At 39.5% G+C, this 19,747-nt stretch overlaps 2 protein-coding genes across 2 annotated transcripts; one reads left to right on the forward strand and one right to left on the reverse strand.

Annotated features, from left to right (window-relative positions):
• Positions 1-1,949: 1,949 nt before the first annotated feature.
• nup85 (nucleoporin 85) lies at positions 1,950-10,453 on the reverse strand. Its single transcript, XM_026165141.2, has 19 exons — positions 10,274-10,453; positions 9,792-9,882; positions 8,345-8,501; positions 8,132-8,202; positions 7,925-7,968; positions 7,606-7,675; positions 7,395-7,516; positions 7,113-7,247; positions 6,471-6,593; positions 6,242-6,373; positions 5,859-5,965; positions 5,661-5,744; positions 5,487-5,552; positions 5,126-5,277; positions 4,902-5,019; positions 4,581-4,681; positions 4,051-4,202; positions 2,343-2,444; positions 1,950-2,141 (listed from the first exon to the last, which is right to left on the reverse strand). The coding sequence occupies exons 1-19, from the start codon at positions 10,304-10,306 to the stop codon at positions 2,043-2,045; spliced, it is 1,959 nt and encodes a 652-aa protein (XP_026020926.2). The 5' UTR covers positions 10,307-10,453; the 3' UTR covers positions 1,950-2,042.
• A 43-nt stretch (positions 10,454-10,496) lies between these two features.
• sumo2b (small ubiquitin like modifier 2b) lies at positions 10,497-19,308 on the forward strand. The gene is made up of 4 exons (XM_026165150.2): positions 10,497-11,238; positions 13,495-13,626; positions 17,520-17,591; positions 18,594-19,308. The coding sequence occupies exons 1-4, from the start codon at positions 11,218-11,220 to the stop codon at positions 18,654-18,656; spliced, it is 288 nt and encodes a 95-aa protein (XP_026020935.1). The 5' UTR covers positions 10,497-11,217; the 3' UTR covers positions 18,657-19,308.
• The last annotated feature ends 439 nt before the right edge of the window (positions 19,309-19,747 follow it).

Consider the following 19,747-nt stretch of genomic DNA (forward strand, 5'->3'; position numbering starts at 1 on the left):
TTGCAGATAGCTAACATAGCAAAGATAGACACTGGTATGTAAGGCCTTGGTGCTTATAGGCTATTGACAGATATTTTAATGCATTTTCCCCTAGGGGAAATGGTTTGAAACTGCAATGAATAATGCATTAGAGACTTAAAATGTTGGGTTGATCACAAAAATATTTTAAAAGAAAATAACCTTGAAGTTAGCAGAGCCTGCGCTGCAGATGTGCTTCTATTTATTCGTGTTGCTGAACATTTATACTTGAATATATCCTGAGAGTTGAAGATTAGGCTGACATGAAGGATTCAGTCAGATATCATTGCTGCAGAAAGAGAAGAGGGGCGTGTGTTTTGGATTATTCTATGGATGGATTTTGGATATGTGTGAGTAAATTGTGTTGCTAATGTAGCCCTCTGCTAGGTTATGAAGGAAACGTTGTGCAGCAGGACTTAGATGGTAACGTGTAATTGCAGAAATGCAGTTAGGGGTCCAACACTGGTTTTATTTCATGTTTTCATTTTTAAGATAAATGATTCTGTTAGTGGTTGTCCATAGTTTGGTTTTGTATTATTAAACATGTTTACGCTCCTCCTACCAGGCTCAGTATTGGGAGTATTTCTGTCGTAGTTATTTTCTGTTCCTGGTACGACAGTGGATCGCTAAACCCAACAAATGTGAACTGAACCAACCTGAATCTGAATCCAGAACGAAGCAGATTATTATCCAGTATGCAGCAGTGGGATGGAGGGAAACTGTACTCGGTCCTCTCCGACCCCTTTCACTTTCTGCACACCGAAGATGTGGATACATTTATATTTGTTTAGTGATCCACGCTGAGATCCCGTTAAGCCGTCATCAGATTCAATAGGAAGAATCTGTGAACTGTCATCTACAGACCTCTTGGCAGATCTGCCGGCTTTAAAACTTGGACTTTGCTACAAAAAAGGTCCTGCAGCCACCTCAGCCTGTTTTGCAATCGATAAGTTTACATTTTTTAAGTTATCTCAAAATTTCAACGTAATAACTCAAACTGCTGAAATTTAAACAAACTTCTGTAATATTTGGATGAAGTCACTTTTCTTTCAGGCCTGCTTCACAGAGGGTAGAGCAGATAATCTTGCTCTGTGGACTATAACCTGTGCATAGAGTGATTTACCAAATGCAATTTGGCAACTACAAACAGTCTGTCAAGTGTTGATAGTGAAGAGTGACATTCGTGTTGCTGCTGTAACATGTTTAATAGATGGTCGTCCATATGACAGGTTCACTAATCTGGGCTGAGGTATTACCAGGTTCTGTTAGTGGTCTTTGGGTTCACGGCCATCTTCCTTCCCAAATTGTCACGTGGGCGGAGCTATTTAAAAACAGAATCCAGGTTGTTTCAGTTTTTCTTGTTTTACAGTAACCCAGGCCAGTATTATCCAGGGACATCTCAAAGCTTTAAATATTTTTATACCCAGACTAAGAATTATGTTTTATCAAAGACTTCAGCTTTTTTTTTCGGACCTTACATGCGCTCTAAAACACATTTAGACAATGTTTGATCCATTCATATTCCCACATCTCAACATAAAAAGGACCAACCAACCTACAATTTAAAGCGCTACACTGAAGGCGCTGAATACTTGAGTTCATGATTTTATTCATTTAAAATGAACTCAGAACATTCAGGGGTCTGAACGCTTTGACTTCACTGCGCCCCATCTCTGATAGTCCTCTATTCATCATACTGGATGTACAGAAGTGTGTTTACTGTACATAGCATCTAATGTAATGTACCTGCTGTTTGGTGTATGACAACTTCTGTGAAAATGTGACTTGTAGATTTGGGGAGAGTGTTAGGACTGTATATATAAAGGGATGATGTGTCATTTCTTTGCTGCATGAAAAAAATAAAGAGTCTTCATGGATGTTTGATGTTCTGAAGTCATTTTGCTTGACAAACCATCTCCAAAAAGGTCAGATTTCAATGAGTATCATGAAGTGTTTTATTATCAAAGAGCACATTGTGATTAATGATTCTTTAATATATACAGTACAAAAATGCAGTCAAACTTTTATATTTCCACCGTTCCCTCTTTGACTATCGCTTGAGCCAGATTCCTGGCCAGAGCGAGTCTCAGGAGCTCCACTTTGGTCACCTCTACGTCTTCCTCCTGCAACGACAAAAACACTCAAATAAAAAGATGAAGCAATCTAGTAAGACTTCCAGAGTGACATCTGCCTACATGTCATCTTAAAATTAAAACAGTGGTGATAGCAGCACCAAATATTAAACATGCGGTTAGAAGCAGCTATTAGAGAGCTTTTAGTCTGATTGTGTGGAAGGGAATAAGGCCATGTGAGGACATGCATACCTGCATAGGCCTGTCTGTGCTGGATGCAGTAATGTTCAGGGAGGAGGTGAGCTCCTCTAAACAGAACATCAGCTCATAGGTTTGATCTGCTGTGAAGATCACCTGAGAAGAAGAAATCACTGTTGTTGTAGGGCAGCAACAACTGATTCAGACGTACAACTCTGGTTACACCATAATTAGGACATCAAAGTTTATGTTGTTCAGTTTAAATCCGCACCAGTTTGGGGGACACTGCAGTTTATTGTGGTGGTATCATGCAGACTGCAGTAGAAAATATCTCGGTCGTACATTTCAGTATCAGATTTCTTTAGGGCTGCTCGATTATGGCAAAAATGATAATCACGATTATTTTCACTGAAATTGAGATCTCGATTATTTGACGATATTTATTTAACCCTTTAAGACCTACTATAGAACCAAGTCCGCCAGAGCTTATATTATTTTTTTACATGTTGTAGTGCCATTTGTGGGAGCATTTCAAGTTGCTATACAACTGTTATAGCCCATATTTTAATAATATGTATGCATTAAGTCCATAGTAACTACATTAATTGCAAAAAAGTGCAATAAACTACAAAAAAATTGAAAATCGTTTTTGTTTTTTACATATATTTCTACTTGGAGAAATTTAAGAGGCTTATCCCTCAAAACTTTAAATACAAAAAAGTTGCAAAAAATCGTTTACAACAACAGGAAATTTATTTTGAGTGTCTTCATAGTTTTATTTTGGAGATACACCAATTTTTATATACTAGAGGAAAAACGAAAAAGCAATCCTATGATGCAAATTTGCAAAGAAAACAGCATGTGCATCAAAATAAACTATTTCCAGCAGTGCAATTCGAGTTCTAAGCATCCCAGAAACTATTCAGAAAAGTATAGAGTCAAACATGACTTATAAAAACACCAGTATAGGCTTTTAAGGCCTACAAGTAAAAAACTACATTTTCCGCGAAAATGACGTCACTTCCGGTTTCGGGCAGGAAATGGCAGACATGCGATCGTTCGCACTGACGTCTGGTTCACTGTGGGAAGTGTTACGAACAGCTGATCGGATCAGCAAAGCGTGTTTCTGGAATATTATGTTTTTGTTCCTGCAAGTGCTTTTTATGCAATTTTTGCAAAGCTATATGTGGAAGGAAACCGTGACCAAGGACAAGCTGATGGCATCAGATGTAAGTACAACTCCTCCGGTTTTGTATGCAAAACAAATTATTGCGCTAGCTTACACGGTTCAGGTTCTACAGGGATTTAAAAATAGTTACACAAAACGGAGCGTGCTGCTCTGACCGGCTTTAAAGGGTTAACAATAACAATGTATTGAATAATGACTTTTAAAAATAATATAAAATAGTGTGCAACACCACTGAAGTTTTTTTTACTTCTCTTTTCAACCAACGGCAGTCAGTCTCCTCTCCAAATAACTTCTGCTTAGCTTTCCGAGCTTCCCTCGGGTCCTCTTAATCAGCGGTCTCCAACCTTTTTTGCGCCACGGACCAGTTTATGCCCGACAATATTTTCACGGACCGGCCTTTAAGGTGTCGCGGATAAATGAGGGAGGGGCTAATAATCGGCTCAGTCATTTTTAATGATCGTTGAAAGCCCAGATCGTAATCGTGATTAAAATTCGATTAATTGAGCAGCCCTAGATTTCTTGTAATTATCACACTAATTTTGTCCAAAACTAGACTTGTTGCTGGTGACTAACCTCTTTCTGCTCCAGCAGTGGCAGAGCATCGGTCAGCAGAGTCATCCAGAAGCTTTGTGGAGCAATCTTTGCAGTCATCAGGGAGAGGAGCAGCTTTGCCGCCTCCCTGAAACGCTTCTCTCCGTACAGCTTGTGGAACTCGCGGTACTTTCCTGAGAAAGAACATAAAGCAGAGTTTTCACACTCAGATGTGCTCAAATTATCCAGGAGGTTTTGTGCATGTTCCTCCTCAGTTCACAAACAGCAATAATCTATAGGAACGTAGTTTATCTGTGTTTATCTCATATTTTTACTGATTTTTCAGTAGTAAAACGCACCATGGCATGCTGTTGCACTAAACAACAGGCTAGCTTTATTTAGACGTCTGTGTGCACATTTATGTGCCTGAGACTCATGTGAACTGAAGCTGGTCTGACTGAATGTCCCGTCACTTCATGTGTTGACTGAACTTGTGAGAATGACGCAGTGGCTGAGTCACAAGTGGGGCGGTGCTACTAGTCCTCCAGTAACTGTGTATTCCCCGAGCATACCGAGAAAAGTCAGCCTGTCGCTGAGGAGCATTGCCGGGCCCAAGTTATCAATCAGGTCCAGATCAGAGAAGGTCCCTTTGGCACAGTAATCCTGTAGGAACCTAAAACACAAGTATACACATAAACACACCACAGAACCCATAACACAAACATTCAGAGGGCAGAAGGGTTGGTTGCTGTTTGATGGTATAGGAACATGTTCACAGTGGAAGCAGTACTAAACAGGAAGAGACCACACTTCCTGCTAAGGCCAATAGGGAGAGAGAGGGGGGTGAAGTAACAGTATCTGGGATCTTTACAATTATAATGAAAGAAACTAACCTCTCTGAAATCAGGGTGGCAAATGCAGCATCTTTGGCTCTTATACTCCATGAGAGAGCAGAGCCCAGCCTATTGTTCCTCAGAGCCCGCATAGCCATGATCTTACAAATACTCCGTACTGCATAAACACACACACAAAAAAAAAATGTTTTAGGTCTCTCCTGCACTGGAAAAACAAAAACAGCCCCATCTTTGTTTCTAAGAGTTAAGAAGCAACATGTTACCTTGTTCTGACATTTGCCTCTGCTCACAAACCCTCAGCACCTTGAGAGCTTTACGCTCCGTCTCTAAAGGGACGCGCTCTATCTGAAGCTCCAGGTAGACACGACCAAACTCTGGACAGTGATCAAAGTAATCCACAGCCAACTGCCAAAGGCTAAACACAGAAAAACATGCTCAATCATGACAGTGATAACCTACACTTCAGCTTACCCTGTACTAGGTCAATTAGAGGAAATGATTGTTTAACTAGATTAACAGGATAAAAATAACTGTTCTGGGAGCCACGTTAGTCACACCCTGTGTAAATCTAAACAAAAGCAAATATATTATACATCATTACACTGAACCTTGGGATGAGCGTACCTGTGATGAGTGAAGAGACCAGAAGCATATTCTAGAAGGAGAAACTCTCTCAAGTTGGAGCCAAAGCTAAACACACACACACACACACACACGGTTTGGTAAATATTGGCTAATGAAGTGTACAACCAAATTAAAAGGTAAACAAGTTCAAAAACAGACAATCGGCATCCTTACTGGAGATTATGAGACTGCAGGAGTTTGCAATGATCCAACAAATCTGTCAAATGGGCCACGAACCACCAGTTGTTGAGAGCAATGCTAAAAGGAAACAATTAAGGTAGTTTATGAACCACCCCACATTCGTATGCTGCATGTAACACACACACACACATATGGCAGGATGCAAAAAAAAAAAAAAAAAAGTTGTCTTACCTGCACTCCTTGATGACTTGATGGATGTCAAACTCAAAGGCAGCAAGTAAGATGTTGTCCAGGGGCTCTGGGACGCTCCTCGAGTCCAGAAACATCGTCATGCACGACTGCAGTGCGCACACATACAAACAAGATACACAAACAATAAATCAGGGGCTGCTGTACATTTTTTACAATCAAATTTCAAACTGTAAATCATAGAGCCACATGAACTGGTTGAAATTTGCGACAGACGATGTAACACGCAAATATTTTTAAAAAAAATTATTCTACCACAGTATTTACAGGATATCTGACAAGGTTTTAAAAAAAAAATGCAATACTTTTTAAGACTAAACCAGCAGTGATTCTAAAATGCTGAATGATGTGAGAATATGGTATACCTGAGCATAATAATGCAACTCTGTGAGTTTCACTGTGGGGTGGCAGAAGAGAAGTCTCGTGACCAGAAAGTGATACCAGGTACCCAGCAGCTCCTTGTGATCCAGCAAAGTGTCTTCATCTCCCAGAAGGATCTAAGGTGAAATGGGGTGGGGACATTTAAAAAAAAAAATAGCCTAACTGTTGCTGGATGTTTGCACTGACCCTTCAATAATGAACTTCCTCACTCACCTTGCAGATGAGCTCCAGATGTCGGTTGCTGGCGAACGAGTTGTCCTGCAGGCAGCGGTCCACCTCCTCGTGCCAGTGCCTCCACTTTACATCAAACTCTGTGAGCGTCTGAGTGCCACCAGGCTGAGGGAACATTACAGAAAATTCAGAGGTGTGAGTCAGCACGGGTCGGCTCATGCGCTCATCTTGTGTTTAGGCTGCGTTAGAGAAATCGCTGCACTGAATGAACACAAACATGTTGTACTTAATCCCTTTACTATCTGAATGATGTATGTGAAAGCAACAGAAACTTTAGCAAAGAAGTTTTGAACAGATTTGTAGATTTTCATTTCACCACCAGCAAAATAAAGAGGCTTAAATTCATTTTAGTCCACATCAGCACATTTGATGTTTGATACACTTTAACTTATAGGAGACCATTTATTATCATTTTATATCATCATACTGTGTATTTGCAGCCTAGAGATAATTTCCTCTAATGTCACATCCACAGCCCATTAAGAAAACATCAAGAACCTGTGTGATTAATTTCTGATTGTAAAATTAACAGTGCACACTTTCACAATAATCCCATTTAGAAGCATGATTAAAATAATTTCAGCTATCGTTCAAAGGAAATAAACCACTGCATTTTTATCTTACATTGTAGAAGGGCATCTTGCTGAGCAAGGTATCCATCTGCTTGTACATGCTCCTGGCAGCAGGCTGTAGGTTGGCCTGTTTCACCAGCATCTGTCTGACTTCTTCCAACCTGCCCTGCAGCACATAACTCACCACCTGCGCACACACACACACGCCATGTGATCACTCACATCTCTCCAGAGAATTCATATCAGACAAAACACAGATGAAGAAGCAAATGCAGAACACCAACAGTGCACATGTCACTTTAAAGATGTAACTGTGCGCACATGCTGCACCTACCACATCCCAATAGTCGCGGTGCTCGGCAGGGCTCTCACTTTGGAGCACCTCCCTGGCCTTCTCGTCCACGTCAGCCTTATGCAACCTTACCCAGTCCAGCAGGTGGAGCAACAGGGAGCCCGCTGAAAATACAGACACACCCATGTTGCACATACATTTGTTTGGGTGTTTCTCCAACCCCAAAATCCAGTCATAAGATGCAGATTCTAACCTGGAGCAGCATCGATGAACAGCACTTCACACAGATTCCAGATCAGTTCTATGGCCAAAAGAATGGACACCTTTAACAAAAAGCAGATCAGGGTCAGGATAGTGCCACTAAACAATGTAATGAAATGTATATCCGAGTAAAAAACTGAATGTGGATTCTTCCTCACTAACTGAGCATTAACGTCCCCTTTTAAATACAGGCTGTTTGATTGTGGTCATAAAACCCACAGAGATGTGACATGCTACTCAATTAAATCATACATGCTCTGTATGTGGACTAGTCCAGGGAAAGTTATTGCCACACAAACATTAGTACTTACCTGATTTCCACACTGCGTGGCCAACTCTGTATTTTTGGTAGAAACTGCAAAAAAGAAAAGTTCTTTTCTGAGTAATCACACACCTTTCCTGTGTTTTTATTGTATAAACAAGACTATAAAATAGAAATCTGAAAAAACTGCCAAAACTTTTATGGTTACATCAACTCAAAATTTTTGCCAAAAGAAGCATATTTTCAAAAGTATTACCTGCAACTTGCTGAAGTTCCTCCATACAAGCACGGATCACGGATCGATAATTTTTGCTGATACTAACAAATCTAAGGAGTAAGGCAGAGGTAAAATTGTAAAACATACAATGTGGGTGCTGCTTTGTGTGACTTTTGCAACTATTGTTATGCCACTGATATGCAATCCAACAATTTGAACAAACAGAGGTGGGATTGCATCACGTGCCCTTACTGGGGTTTTTTACTCTTGCTAGGGAGGTCCTCTCTAATTGTCTGCAGGCCAACGAAGATGTGGTGAGACTCGTTAAAAAGCTTGCGTAAAATGGGGGAATATATGTCCTCATCTTTCTTGATCTCATGGATGAACGAGCAACCTGATCCTGAAGCACCTGAAACAAAGGCAGGAGGTGAAAGAACAACAGCAATATTATAGTTATTGTCATTGCACATATGCAACAAAATTTAAATGTCTGAAAAAGACGGCTCAAAATATGTTTACTGAAAACATATATTTGCACATCTCTAAAAGTAACCATAAAAAAATATAGTAAAACACATCATACAGTGCTATGGAAAATAATCCCCCCCCCCCTTCCTGATTGCTTATTTTTGTCTATTTATCTGATCATGTCACACTTACATGATCAGATAAATAGATAAATTTTAATACTAGACAAAGACAATGCTGTTTTTAAATGATTTCATTTATTAGGAAGGAAAAAAAAGGTTATCCAAACCTAATTGTCCCAGGGCTAAGCATGTTTTTAATCCCGTTACCTCTTGTGTAAATCTAACATAGCATTTCATAAAAGAACATCATATAAGCAGTCATACATGGTGGTGGTAATGTGATGGTGTGGAGCTGCTAGGTGAAACCATGAATTCTAATCACTCTATGATGATTCGAAACACACAACCTTAATTTATATTTTATTCCTTCCTAGTTAAATTTACCCTTTTTAATTTTTCATATTTATTTCCTATCTTATTCATAGCCTTTCCTTTTTTTGTTTTCTTTAGGTCACGAGCAGTTGTCCAAGCATTTCACTACATATCGTACTGTGTATGACTGTGTACGTGACAAATAAAATTTGAATTTGAATTTGAACAAGGAGGTCCACCTCTGAATGTCTCACAAAAACCCAAATGTAAGGTTTTGGAGTGCAATTCTAGACTTAAATCCAATTGTGATGAATTGGAAAAACCTTAAACAAGTCGTTCACACTTGAAAACCCTACAATGTGGCTGAATTAAATAAAGTCTGCCAAGATGAGTGGGTCACAGCGATGTAAAAGACTTGCTGCCAGTTATCACAAACGCTTGATTGCATTACTTGCTGCCAACGGTGGCACAGCCAGTTATTAAGTTTGGGGGGCAATTATCTTTTTTAAAAAACAAACAAACAAAAACACAGGGCCAGATAGCGCTGAATACATTTTTTCTGTTAATAAATGCAACCGTCATTTAAAAATTGCCTTTTATATTTAATCTGGTCATCTTTGTTCATCAAAAATCCAAATGTTTTTGATAATATGAAACATTAAAGTGTGACAAACACACAAAAATTAAGACAGCATTTTACAGGCATTCACTAAACCATTCATTCTCTTAAAAAGAAAAAGAGATAGAGGAAAACTGGGAAAGTATACATGGTGCCTTGTACTAATTTTGAAGCATACCTGATGCTTTGTATCGTGTCTCATATACAAGAATATCACCAGGACCCCATGCAAATCCCATGTGCTTTCCATCACTGATTGCAGGGATATTCTGCAATTAAAAAAAATAAAAAATACAAACACTGTTACTACACTGAAAATAATGTGAATAACATGACGAGGGTTAAAATTAAATGATTCCGTTTCATATTTAATTCTAATATTATGTGAGAAGGTTGAGTGGTGACTGGGACATGGTCTAGCTATATTACTAACTCAAACTGTAATTAATGCTGCTAGTAATTCTAACTCATCTTCTTATAATCTTGCCACTTTTACACTTGTGACATGGCTGAGTGTGTGCCCCTTAACATTTCTTGACAACGTACAATATAAATATTCAAACGGGTCGTTGAAATAGGTGTTTGCGAAAGTTAGCCTGTTAGCAAAGCCATTTAGTGGCAATAAGGAATTAAAAACACTAAGCTACAATGGCTACTTACAGTAATAGTGGGCTCAACGTCTACCTCCTCCATATGTGAACAATATCATCGACACAGAAAAGACAACAATGGGAACTTTTTTGGCTATAAACACGCCATGAACTGCAAATGTGGACCGGTACTGCTTACGCGCCTCGCTCTTTCAGTCGAAAGTACCTGCTGCGCATGCGTTAAGATGTCACCGAAAGGGGTGCCCGTCTACCTGCCTGTTTTTCCGTCGGCTGAGCTTGACTCGGGATTTTGGATTTATCGCGACAAATGCAGATAACACAGCTTATCACTAACCTTATAACTGCCTGCCCGGACTCACCTACGAAAGGTCATTACCAGCATTAAGAAGCTGGGTTTGTCTTTTGCTATCCACGAACATGCTACCCCCACTAATGTCTCCACTTGAATCTGTGAAGAATCAGTGCAGCTTTGCCCTGTACTCTTACAGTTTGAGTTCGTAAAGGCCACCATTGGTTCAGTACACCTACACATCACCATCAGGCAAAACAAAAAAACAAGATGGCCACTGGTATTTAAAGGGTTAAAACGAAAAAGGAAATGGAAAAGTGCACATATCGCTCTCCCCATGCAGTGAGGATCATGTGTGGTGATGCTGACTGAACTATGCTGCACCCATGCGAGGTCAGCAGGGCGATAAGGAGCATTTAATGAGATAACCGCTTTTCTAAACCTAAAAACAAAAGGGAAAACATCGCTGTGCGCGTGCACGTGCATCTGCCTGCCTCTTTAACGCGCATTGTGACTCTCCCGCCCTTGCCCAGACTGCGCTTTCAACCTCGTGACTACTCGCTGTCCACTCAACGCTCGTTGAGGTGGACGCGCACGGGCGCGTGGCCGCGCACGTTCAGTTGCAATAGACTAAACGGGCACGAGTACGTGCGCGTACTCGTGTTCTTTGTGTGGCAGTGTAGAGAAGCGCCAAAAGAGTGACCATGGCTGATGAAAAACCAAAGGTGAGTGTCTTCACAGTGGATTGAAATGCCAGTTTACTCCGCTTGATTTTTTTTGACACATGCGTGTGTAAAAATACGGTCATTTCCGCATGTTCCGCTGTGCCTTTTTGCAAAGTTACAAGCTGAAATTCAACTACTAGCTGTACCTACTTTGATAGACCGGAAGGTTTGTGAACGCGCATCCAATGGCGCGCGGACCTCTTTCTGCTTGATAACACACAGCCAACCAGCTGGTGTCATCCCCACTGCATGCCTCATTTCGCCTGTGTGTGTGTGTGTGTGTGTGTGTGTGTGTGTGTGTGTGTGTGTGTGTGTGTGTGTGTGTGTGTTTTTGCGTGCTTCCATGTGTGAATGGCTTGTGCCACTGTGGGAGAGTGTACCGGTGAAAATCTGTTGGTGCCACTGAAACTCCATGAATCATCACTGTGGTGATCTCGGTCTGCAGGCGAAGCGAAAAGGGGGGACTTAAGATTTAAATTTTGTTTAAATCTGAGAAATAGTTTGTATACAGTATTGTGCAAAAGTCTTGAGCCATCCCTCAGTACTCTCTGTTTTGCCTACTCAGTGGTTATAAGCAAGTTTTCCAGGTCTTTCGTGTTTTTGCCTATTTAGAAAACACATTTCTTTAACTGACTTTTTTATGCCACAAAAGGCTTAAATTGTATTTTTGCACCAACAAAGTGATTCCCAAAGAGAGACCTAGCATATCTCAGGACTGTGTGCAGTGTGTCCTTAAATTTTAGGAAATTGGACAAGTGGAGGACAAAAAAGATTATAGACTTTAAGATGAACAGATGATCAGCATCTGAAATTCATGCCCATAAGAAATGGGAAAAATTCGGCAAAGACCTGACACAGGACCTGAGGCATGCACCTGGACATTCAGATGATCCATGTACTGTCCTCTGAAGCCTCATCAGAAATGGCTGTCAAGAAGCCATTTTCAAGGAAGAGGAACATGAGGAGAAAAAGCTGAGGTATCAAAATTAGACAAGAACTGGAGTGATGAGTTGAGATTTATAATTTTTTGGGTTTAAATTATCTATATGTACAGAGGAAGTCAAGAGAGCGATACAGCAGTGAGTGTCTACATCCATCTGTCAAACACAGTGGAGGCTCTGTCATGGTTTCGGTCTGCATTTCAGCCAATGGTGTTGGGGATCTTGTCACAGCTGATGGAAACACAGAAAAGTACCGATTTTGATCCATTGTGTAATATCATCTGGCAAGCATCTGATTGGCAAAAGGCTCATTTTCGAGCACAGTAAGTGCTTTTACTACACTGCCAGTGCAGTAAAAGCACACCTTGGATTAAAAAAAAACAAAAAAAAACAGTGGGACACAATGTCAGTGATGGATTGGTCTCCCCAGAACCTGGACCTCACCATTATTGAAATAGTGTTGCATCATGTTGAAGGAGATAAGACCAAAAAGCAGTCAACATCCAAAGACGAGCTTTGAATGTCCTTCAAGAACCTTGGAGAACTGCTCAGACTACTTAAAGAAATTACAAGAAGGCTCTCCTTGGAGAGTTCAGGCTGTGTTGGAACAATAAAGTCTGGTCATATCAAACATTAATTTTCAAGCTCATACTGTATTCTCAAGTATGTTTGCATGTTTCAATAAATTGCTGCAACTATTTGCCATTATCCTAACAAAATCTAAGAAATGAGTGGTGGTTTAACACTTTTGCACAGCACTGTATATCTAAACAATTTCAAAATATGCAAATTCGCAAAAGTCCTGGGGAATTTTACACCTTTGGGCTCATCAACCTTCCTTTTATGGATGCTGACATATCTTTCTGGCAGTTACACATTGCGAAAGTGAAGTCAAACTCATAGCAGTGCTGCTTTTGTGCTGCTCAGTCTTTTCCTACTCTGTTTTGGCGATAATGACACGGCTGGGTTGATACTGACATTTGCCTGCTTTTTTCCTCCCAAAGAAAATTGATCAAGAATCAATAAAGAATTAGCACAACTGATAATGTCATGGATATTAATAAGCTCTTGCCAATATCCTTCCCTAGCCACCTGGTGAGCTGTTTAAGTCTGAATTCATTATTTCATCACGCTACTGCAAAATTAAAAGGCCACCGGAGGCACTAAAGGGACTGAAATTACGCATGTAATAATAACAGAAAATACCGTGCAGAGCTTTCCCCCTGCAAACCTGTAACTACTGTGTTGTTCTGGTTAGTCAAAGTCATTTCTTTTGTTCCTTCACTGTGTTTCTATCTGTGCTTCTATCCCTCAGGAATCAGTGAAGACAGAAAACAATGAACACATAAACCTGAAGGTAGCGGGTCAGGATGGATCTGTAGTGCAGTTCAAGATCAAAAGACACACACCGCTCATCAAACTCATGAAGGCCTACTGCGAGAGACAGGTGATTATGGCCCTGAGGCATTACACTAACACTGATCATTTCCTGAGTGGGCATAGATCTTTATAAGCAGAGTGTAGCTACAGTTAAATAGACTTCTTGTTATTTTCTGTTCTCACCACATGAGGGGAACTCGACTTTAAGTATTATTTCCCCAGAAATATCTGTCGAGTGTTCCTCTGTACACCTCTGCTGCTAATCATATATACACTTGATGTAATTGATAGTTAGCTGTTGGATTGTATTCTAAATAACATGTTTAGATGTTATTAACAATAATCCTGCTTTCTTTTAATTGACCTTTTCCCTGCATCGCTGCACACCATTTACAAAAAGACACGGGTGTATAAAATTACATCTACTGGGAGAGTTGCCTACCCTCTGTGGAGCAAGGCTTGCAAGTGCTTACAGGTTATGCTGTTTTAACATCATAAGGAAATCATTACTGGAGTTACTTAATGTTTTAGAGGCCAGACTTTGAAGTTTGCACACAGTTAATCGTGTTTTACAACCGAATAGGATACAATTAAACCATTTACTTTCAATTCTTTGACACTTTTCACACATGCATGTAATGACTGCAGATTATATGTTTGTATTCTAGATGCCAAAACAAGCAGTTATGCCAGGGCATCTTAAAAATCCCATTTACCATAAAATATATGCAGGCATTTTAAAAAGGTTTTCATAGGACTCTGTGCGATCCTCTGGAAAACTAAGTACACCTTTACTACTTCAATAGGGATCAAGGGGACAAGTAGCAGCCAGGTGTTACTAATCAACTTGTATTTGATTAACTGATTATCAGCGCGTGTGAGCACCTCTATACAAGCAGAAATTTGTAGGTTGTAGATCTGGAGTATTCAGCTGTGTGGTAACACAATGCCACAATCCCAGAAGTGGATCTACAGGCAAGTTCAGGTCAAGGTCAAACCTTGCAGTCCTGAGAGAAATAGCAAAATGACCCAAGAGCCTCAGTTAGGATGTTAAATGTTAGAAAAAGACTGAACAAGTGTGACTTGTTTGGAAGGGTTACCAGGTTCTAAAAAGAACAACGCAGCACAGCTTCAATTTGCAAAGTTGCTTCTGCACAAACAACAACACATGTAGAACAATGTCCTTTGGACAGAGGAGAGCAAAGAAGAGGTTTTTGGCCGTAATGAACAGAGACGTTTGGTGAGAACCGAACACAGCATATCGGTACAAACACCTGATACCAACTATTAAGCACGGAGGTGGAGGGGTCATGATTTGGGTTTGTTTTTAAGCCACAGAGCCACAGGCCGTTTGTCTGACAGCTAAAGCTTGGCCAAAATTAAATCCCGCAACAGGACAGTGATCCCAAGCACGTCAGCAACTGTACAACAGAATGACTGAAAAAGAAAAGACTCAAGGTGTTGCAATGACCCACTCAAAGTCCAGACCTCAGCCTGGTTTAAATGCTGTGGCAGGATAAACAAATGCTTGCAAGCCTCAGTCACCTGGTAAATACTGATAAAAGTTATACAGAATATGATTTAGTTGGTTCTACAAGCTTGAATCATGGGGTGTTCTTATTAGTTAAATCGAATATTCCACTTGTTTGTAGAAATTTACTGTTAGGCCAAATGTATGTGTGTTGGACAGAGAACATACTTAGCTGTCCTCGAGTCTCAAATACTTTAATCACATTTAACAGACACATCACGTGCTAAACGATCCGTCCATCCATCCATCAGACAGTAACTCATCACGGCTGTTGTTTCACTTTTCCTTGAAAAAGTTTCCGTTGCAGTTCTTCTCTTCCTCCTCAAATGCAGTTAGGGTCTACAGCTTTAATGCAAATACCTACTTGATAGTAGAGATGGACCGATCCGATATTACGTATCGGTATCGGTCCGATACTGACCTAAATTACTGGATCGGATATCGGAGAAAAATAAAAAATGTAATCCGATCCATTAAATATCACGAAAGCACCTCACAAAACTTGCAACACGCCGTAACTCACCTCAGAACGTTAGCAGTCGGAGCAGTATGCATCACGTGATAGAGCAGCTGTGGCATGCCGGACCTGTCGGTGGTCTGGATAGCATGTGGAGCTTCGCTAGCAACCCGGCATTTCATCTCCGACAAAGTTATCCCCGAGAGAAGTAAAGCAAGTGTGTAAGTCCATCTCTGAATGTTTGTAAAGCATTCCCACGTTAAGCTTAACAAGCGACTGCCTCTCGCTCTCCGGCTGCTACTTCAATCGTGAAACTGCTTAAATGATCAGCTGATCGGCTTTTCTGTCGCGAGTCCGTGTCTCTTGTTTGTTTTTGGCCCACTTTGCACCAGAAAGAGGAAACCAGCGGCTGAACAACAGCAGCACGTTTAAGCTTGATCAGCTGTTGTTAGAATGTATTTAATATTACTTTCTACTCGAGGATCTTTTTCTACGTAGCTGACGGCTGGTAACTGTGCAGGGGCGGATCTAGCAAAGTTTAGCCAGGGGGGCCGATAGGGCATGAACAGGGAAAAGGGGGCACAAAGACATACTTTTCTTTCTTATTCTCATTTAAAATGTCGAGCTTTTAATAAATAATTATCTGACACCCAAAGTTTTAATTTGATGTAAAATGAATAGAAGTCAATTACTGTATATAGTGACTATTAAGTCTAATATATATACCCTAGTAAGCTATAGTACTTTTTACTTTGGGAAGGTACCATCTGTGCAGTCTGCAATTTTGTTGAAGAAAGATGTTGAATCTATTTAATATTTCTTGAAAAATAATTGATTTCTGTGCTTTTTTTTTTTCACACTGCATCAAATTAAGGTTGATTACGTCGATTAAGCATCATGAGGTGGAGCGTGAGGGGTGGTTCCCTATTTTTTATTTATTTCTTTTTGTTGTTGCTGGGAGTTGGAACCCTATTAGTTAGGTTGCTTAATATTTACGCTAAGTACTCTTTAAAATACCAGAATAGGGAGGATGGTGTAGGTCTAAGTTTATTAGATTGATCAGTATTGCTGAACTATGAAATATTTTTTTTGTATACAGGTATAACAGAATAGCTTTAGTGTAGTTGTTGTTTTAAACTTGAGTATGAACTTATACAAAATGCAGCAAGATATTTTAAAAAACAGTTTTGTTGATTAAAAAACACTATATCGGATTCATATCGGTATCGGCAGATATCCAAATTTATGATATCGGTATCGGTATCGGACATAAAAAAGTGGTATCGTGCCATCTCTACTTGATAGCATAGCTTTAACGTTTTACGTGGTTCTTGCATCCTTTAAATGAACCTCCCTTATCGTCATCTGTGATTTCACAGTAATCGCAGAAGACATCTAATCTTTTCCTCCTGCTGTTATGGATTAGCTCAGATTTTAAGCTGTTCTCTGCCAAGCTACTTGCTGTAATGGAATGCAGGAATTTTGACTTTTGTATGAATTAGCACTGCACTGAGCATCACTCTGGTTCTCTATTAATTGCAGCTGTGTTTGCATTGCTACAAAAGCAATTCCCAAGGTTTTCTAAAAGAGCTGTGCACAAAAGTAAAAGAAATATGTAATAGAACACGAGGTCTGAGATCCTTTTTATTTGAAAGTCAAATAAGGGTTCAACTCTGTGGAAGAATGGAAACCCAATCACGGTGTTATCTGTTCCTTGGACTCCCATCAGGGTAAAAGAGATGTTTGTCATACAGCTCTTTTTTTCTAAAGTACAGCCAGAACCAGATGGTTATCATTATTTCTTCATTTCTGCTTCACAGCAAGACATGTTTTTTTTCTATGTCTCTCAAACCTCAGCTGCCTTATCTTTAGCATGAGTATATTATTGTCTGCATTTTTATTTTGTACACGTTAGCCTATACAGAGCTTCACATGAGATTAACAACAAGATTTTACACGTTTCTCTTTTCAGGGACTGTCAATGAGGCAAATCAGGTTCAGATTTGACGGGCAGCCAATAAACGAGACAGACACACCAGCACAGGTGAGGCCGTGTCAATAAGTTAAACATACTTCATGCACTTCCCATGATGATATTGTGTGTGTGTGTGTGTGTGTGTGTGTGTGTGTGTATATATATATATATATATATATATATATATATATATATATATATATATATATATATATATATTATTTATATTTCTTCATACATTCTTATATAGTTCTATACTGTGTATTGTGTATTTTGTTGTACAGTTATTTTATTTTCAACTTTAATTTATATATTTTATCTTATTCTTTCCCAGTTAAATTTACCCTTCATTCTAATTTGTGTTGTACAGTTATTTCATTTTTTATATTTTATATTCTTATATTTTATTCCTTCCTAGTTAAATTTACACTTTTTAATTTTTCATATTTATTTCCTATCTTATTCATAGCCCTTTCCTTTTTTTTTTTCTTTAGGTCACGAGCAGTTGTCTAAGCATTTCACTGCATATCGTACTGTGTATGACTGTGTACGTGACAAATAAAAATTTGAATTTGAAATTTGAATGATTAGTGCTTGTGATAACAGTATTTCTTAATAACTGGGCATTAAGGGGTTCTCCGGGCTGAAAGATGTTCGTTCAAAGTCACAGTGCTGCCATGAGGAGCCTCGGGTTGTCACAACAAGCTAATTTTAAGTTGTTTTTGAATATGTCGCTGTGCAGATGCCAGTTGTATTCACTGCAGTTTGTGGCTGGAGTAACCACAACTTGCATGTTATTGCAGTGCCATCCAACCTTGTCCACAGTGCAGCCTTCAAAGCCAAATACAGTGCGTCATTTTATTGTCACAGTGGTGCTATTTTGTGTATGCAAATGGGAAGTTTTTCATTTGTACAGGGCATACTGTCACCCTCTAGGTCAACAAATTAGCATCCTCCTTTTCCTCTTTGCAGTACAGATATTTTCCCTCATATCACTTTTTGCATAAATTACTCAAACGTTATGAAATTCATGGGCTTATATGTTTTTTTTGTTTTTTTCCCCCTTAACAGTTGGAAATGGAAGATGAAGATACGATCGATGTGTTTCAACAACAGACGGGCGGACGGATTTAATCGGCCACGTGCATCACCACTTTCTTCCTGGACACCACCAACTTTCCTGGCCTCTGAGGCACACAGCGCCTGCTTCTTCGCAGCTCGTCTCAACAGAATTCCACGCAGAAGAAGTTTCCCGTTTCTCTGCTACACATAACTGCTGTATATTTTCATTCGCGCCCCTTTTACTTTTCTGTCTTTGTACATAAGCCACATCCACGTCACCCTGAGTTCAGATTTTGTTTTTCCATGCTGTATTGTGATAAGTGTTAAGGACTTCCCTTCCAGACTGTTAGGACTGGTGATAGAGTGAGCATTAAGTAAAACTGACTTTATTGATCAAAATCTGCTCAGCTGATCTTGGTCGGTGGCCAGCAAATCTGTTCTTAAAGTGTACAATTTTTGGAACTGGCTGTCACTTAGTGAACCATATGCCAAGTATGGGGATCACAGGATATGCTGACATTTGGGTTCTGTCATATTCACAAAACATATTTGATTTTTTACATTTTTTAAAAATAGTACTGGATGTGTAGAGGAATGTTCTGAGAAATCGTTTTTGCTAGGCCACTTCAAATTTTGGGAAGCCCTAAGAGATGTTCCAGCAAAATAAACATCTGTATTGTCTATTAAGATGCTTGTTGAAATAAAGCTATTGTCTTTTTCCAAACTTTCATCATATTTTTCTATTATTTAACAATATAATTGTGTGTGTGTGTTCTGCATGTTTGTTGCACTTAAATGTTTCAAATCATTCCGATTTTTTTAAAATTATTTCTTTCATTATGAGAACAAAGTTATCCAAACCTTTACTGCCCTGTGTGAAGAAGTAATTGACCCCTACACCTAATAAACGGTTGAGCCACCAGTGACGACAAGAACTGCAATCAAATGTTTGCATAAAGTAGCGATCGACTTTGACTAGCCCACACCAAAACCTTCATTTTGTGTTTTTAAGCTATTCAGAGGAGGACTTGCTGGTGCGTTTACATTGTCCAAAACAAAACGAGTTTCATGGCACAAACTGATGGTTTTGCAGGATTTTCTGGTAGAGCAGATTTTTTTTCATAAGGATTCATCTTTAGGCATGAAAAAAAAAGTTTTTTGAA

Source organism: Astatotilapia calliptera, chromosome 4, assembly GCF_964374335.1.
Source record: "Astatotilapia calliptera chromosome 4, fAstCal68.1, whole genome shotgun sequence".
Lineage (NCBI taxonomy): Eukaryota > Metazoa > Chordata > Actinopteri > Cichliformes > Cichlidae > Astatotilapia > Astatotilapia calliptera.

Coding starts and splice junctions, on each gene's coding strand:
- nup85 (XM_026165141.2), bottom strand. CDS start 10,306: ATGGAGGAGGTAGACGTTGAGCCCACTATTACT. Junction 4,682..4,901: donor GCCACCCTGATTTCAGAGAG/GTTAGTTTCTTT, acceptor CTTGTGTTTTAG/GTTCCTACAGGATTACTGTG. Junction 2,142..2,342: donor GCACAGACAGGCCTATGCAG/GTATGCATGTCC, acceptor TTGTCGTTGCAG/GAGGAAGACGTAGAGGTGAC.
- sumo2b (XM_026165150.2), top strand. CDS start 11,218: ATGGCTGATGAAAAACCAAAG. Junction 11,239..13,494: donor TGGCTGATGAAAAACCAAAG/GTGAGTGTCTTC, acceptor TCTATCCCTCAG/GAATCAGTGAAGACAGAAAA. Junction 17,592..18,593: donor AGACAGACACACCAGCACAG/GTGAGGCCGTGT, acceptor CCCCCTTAACAG/TTGGAAATGGAAGATGAAGA.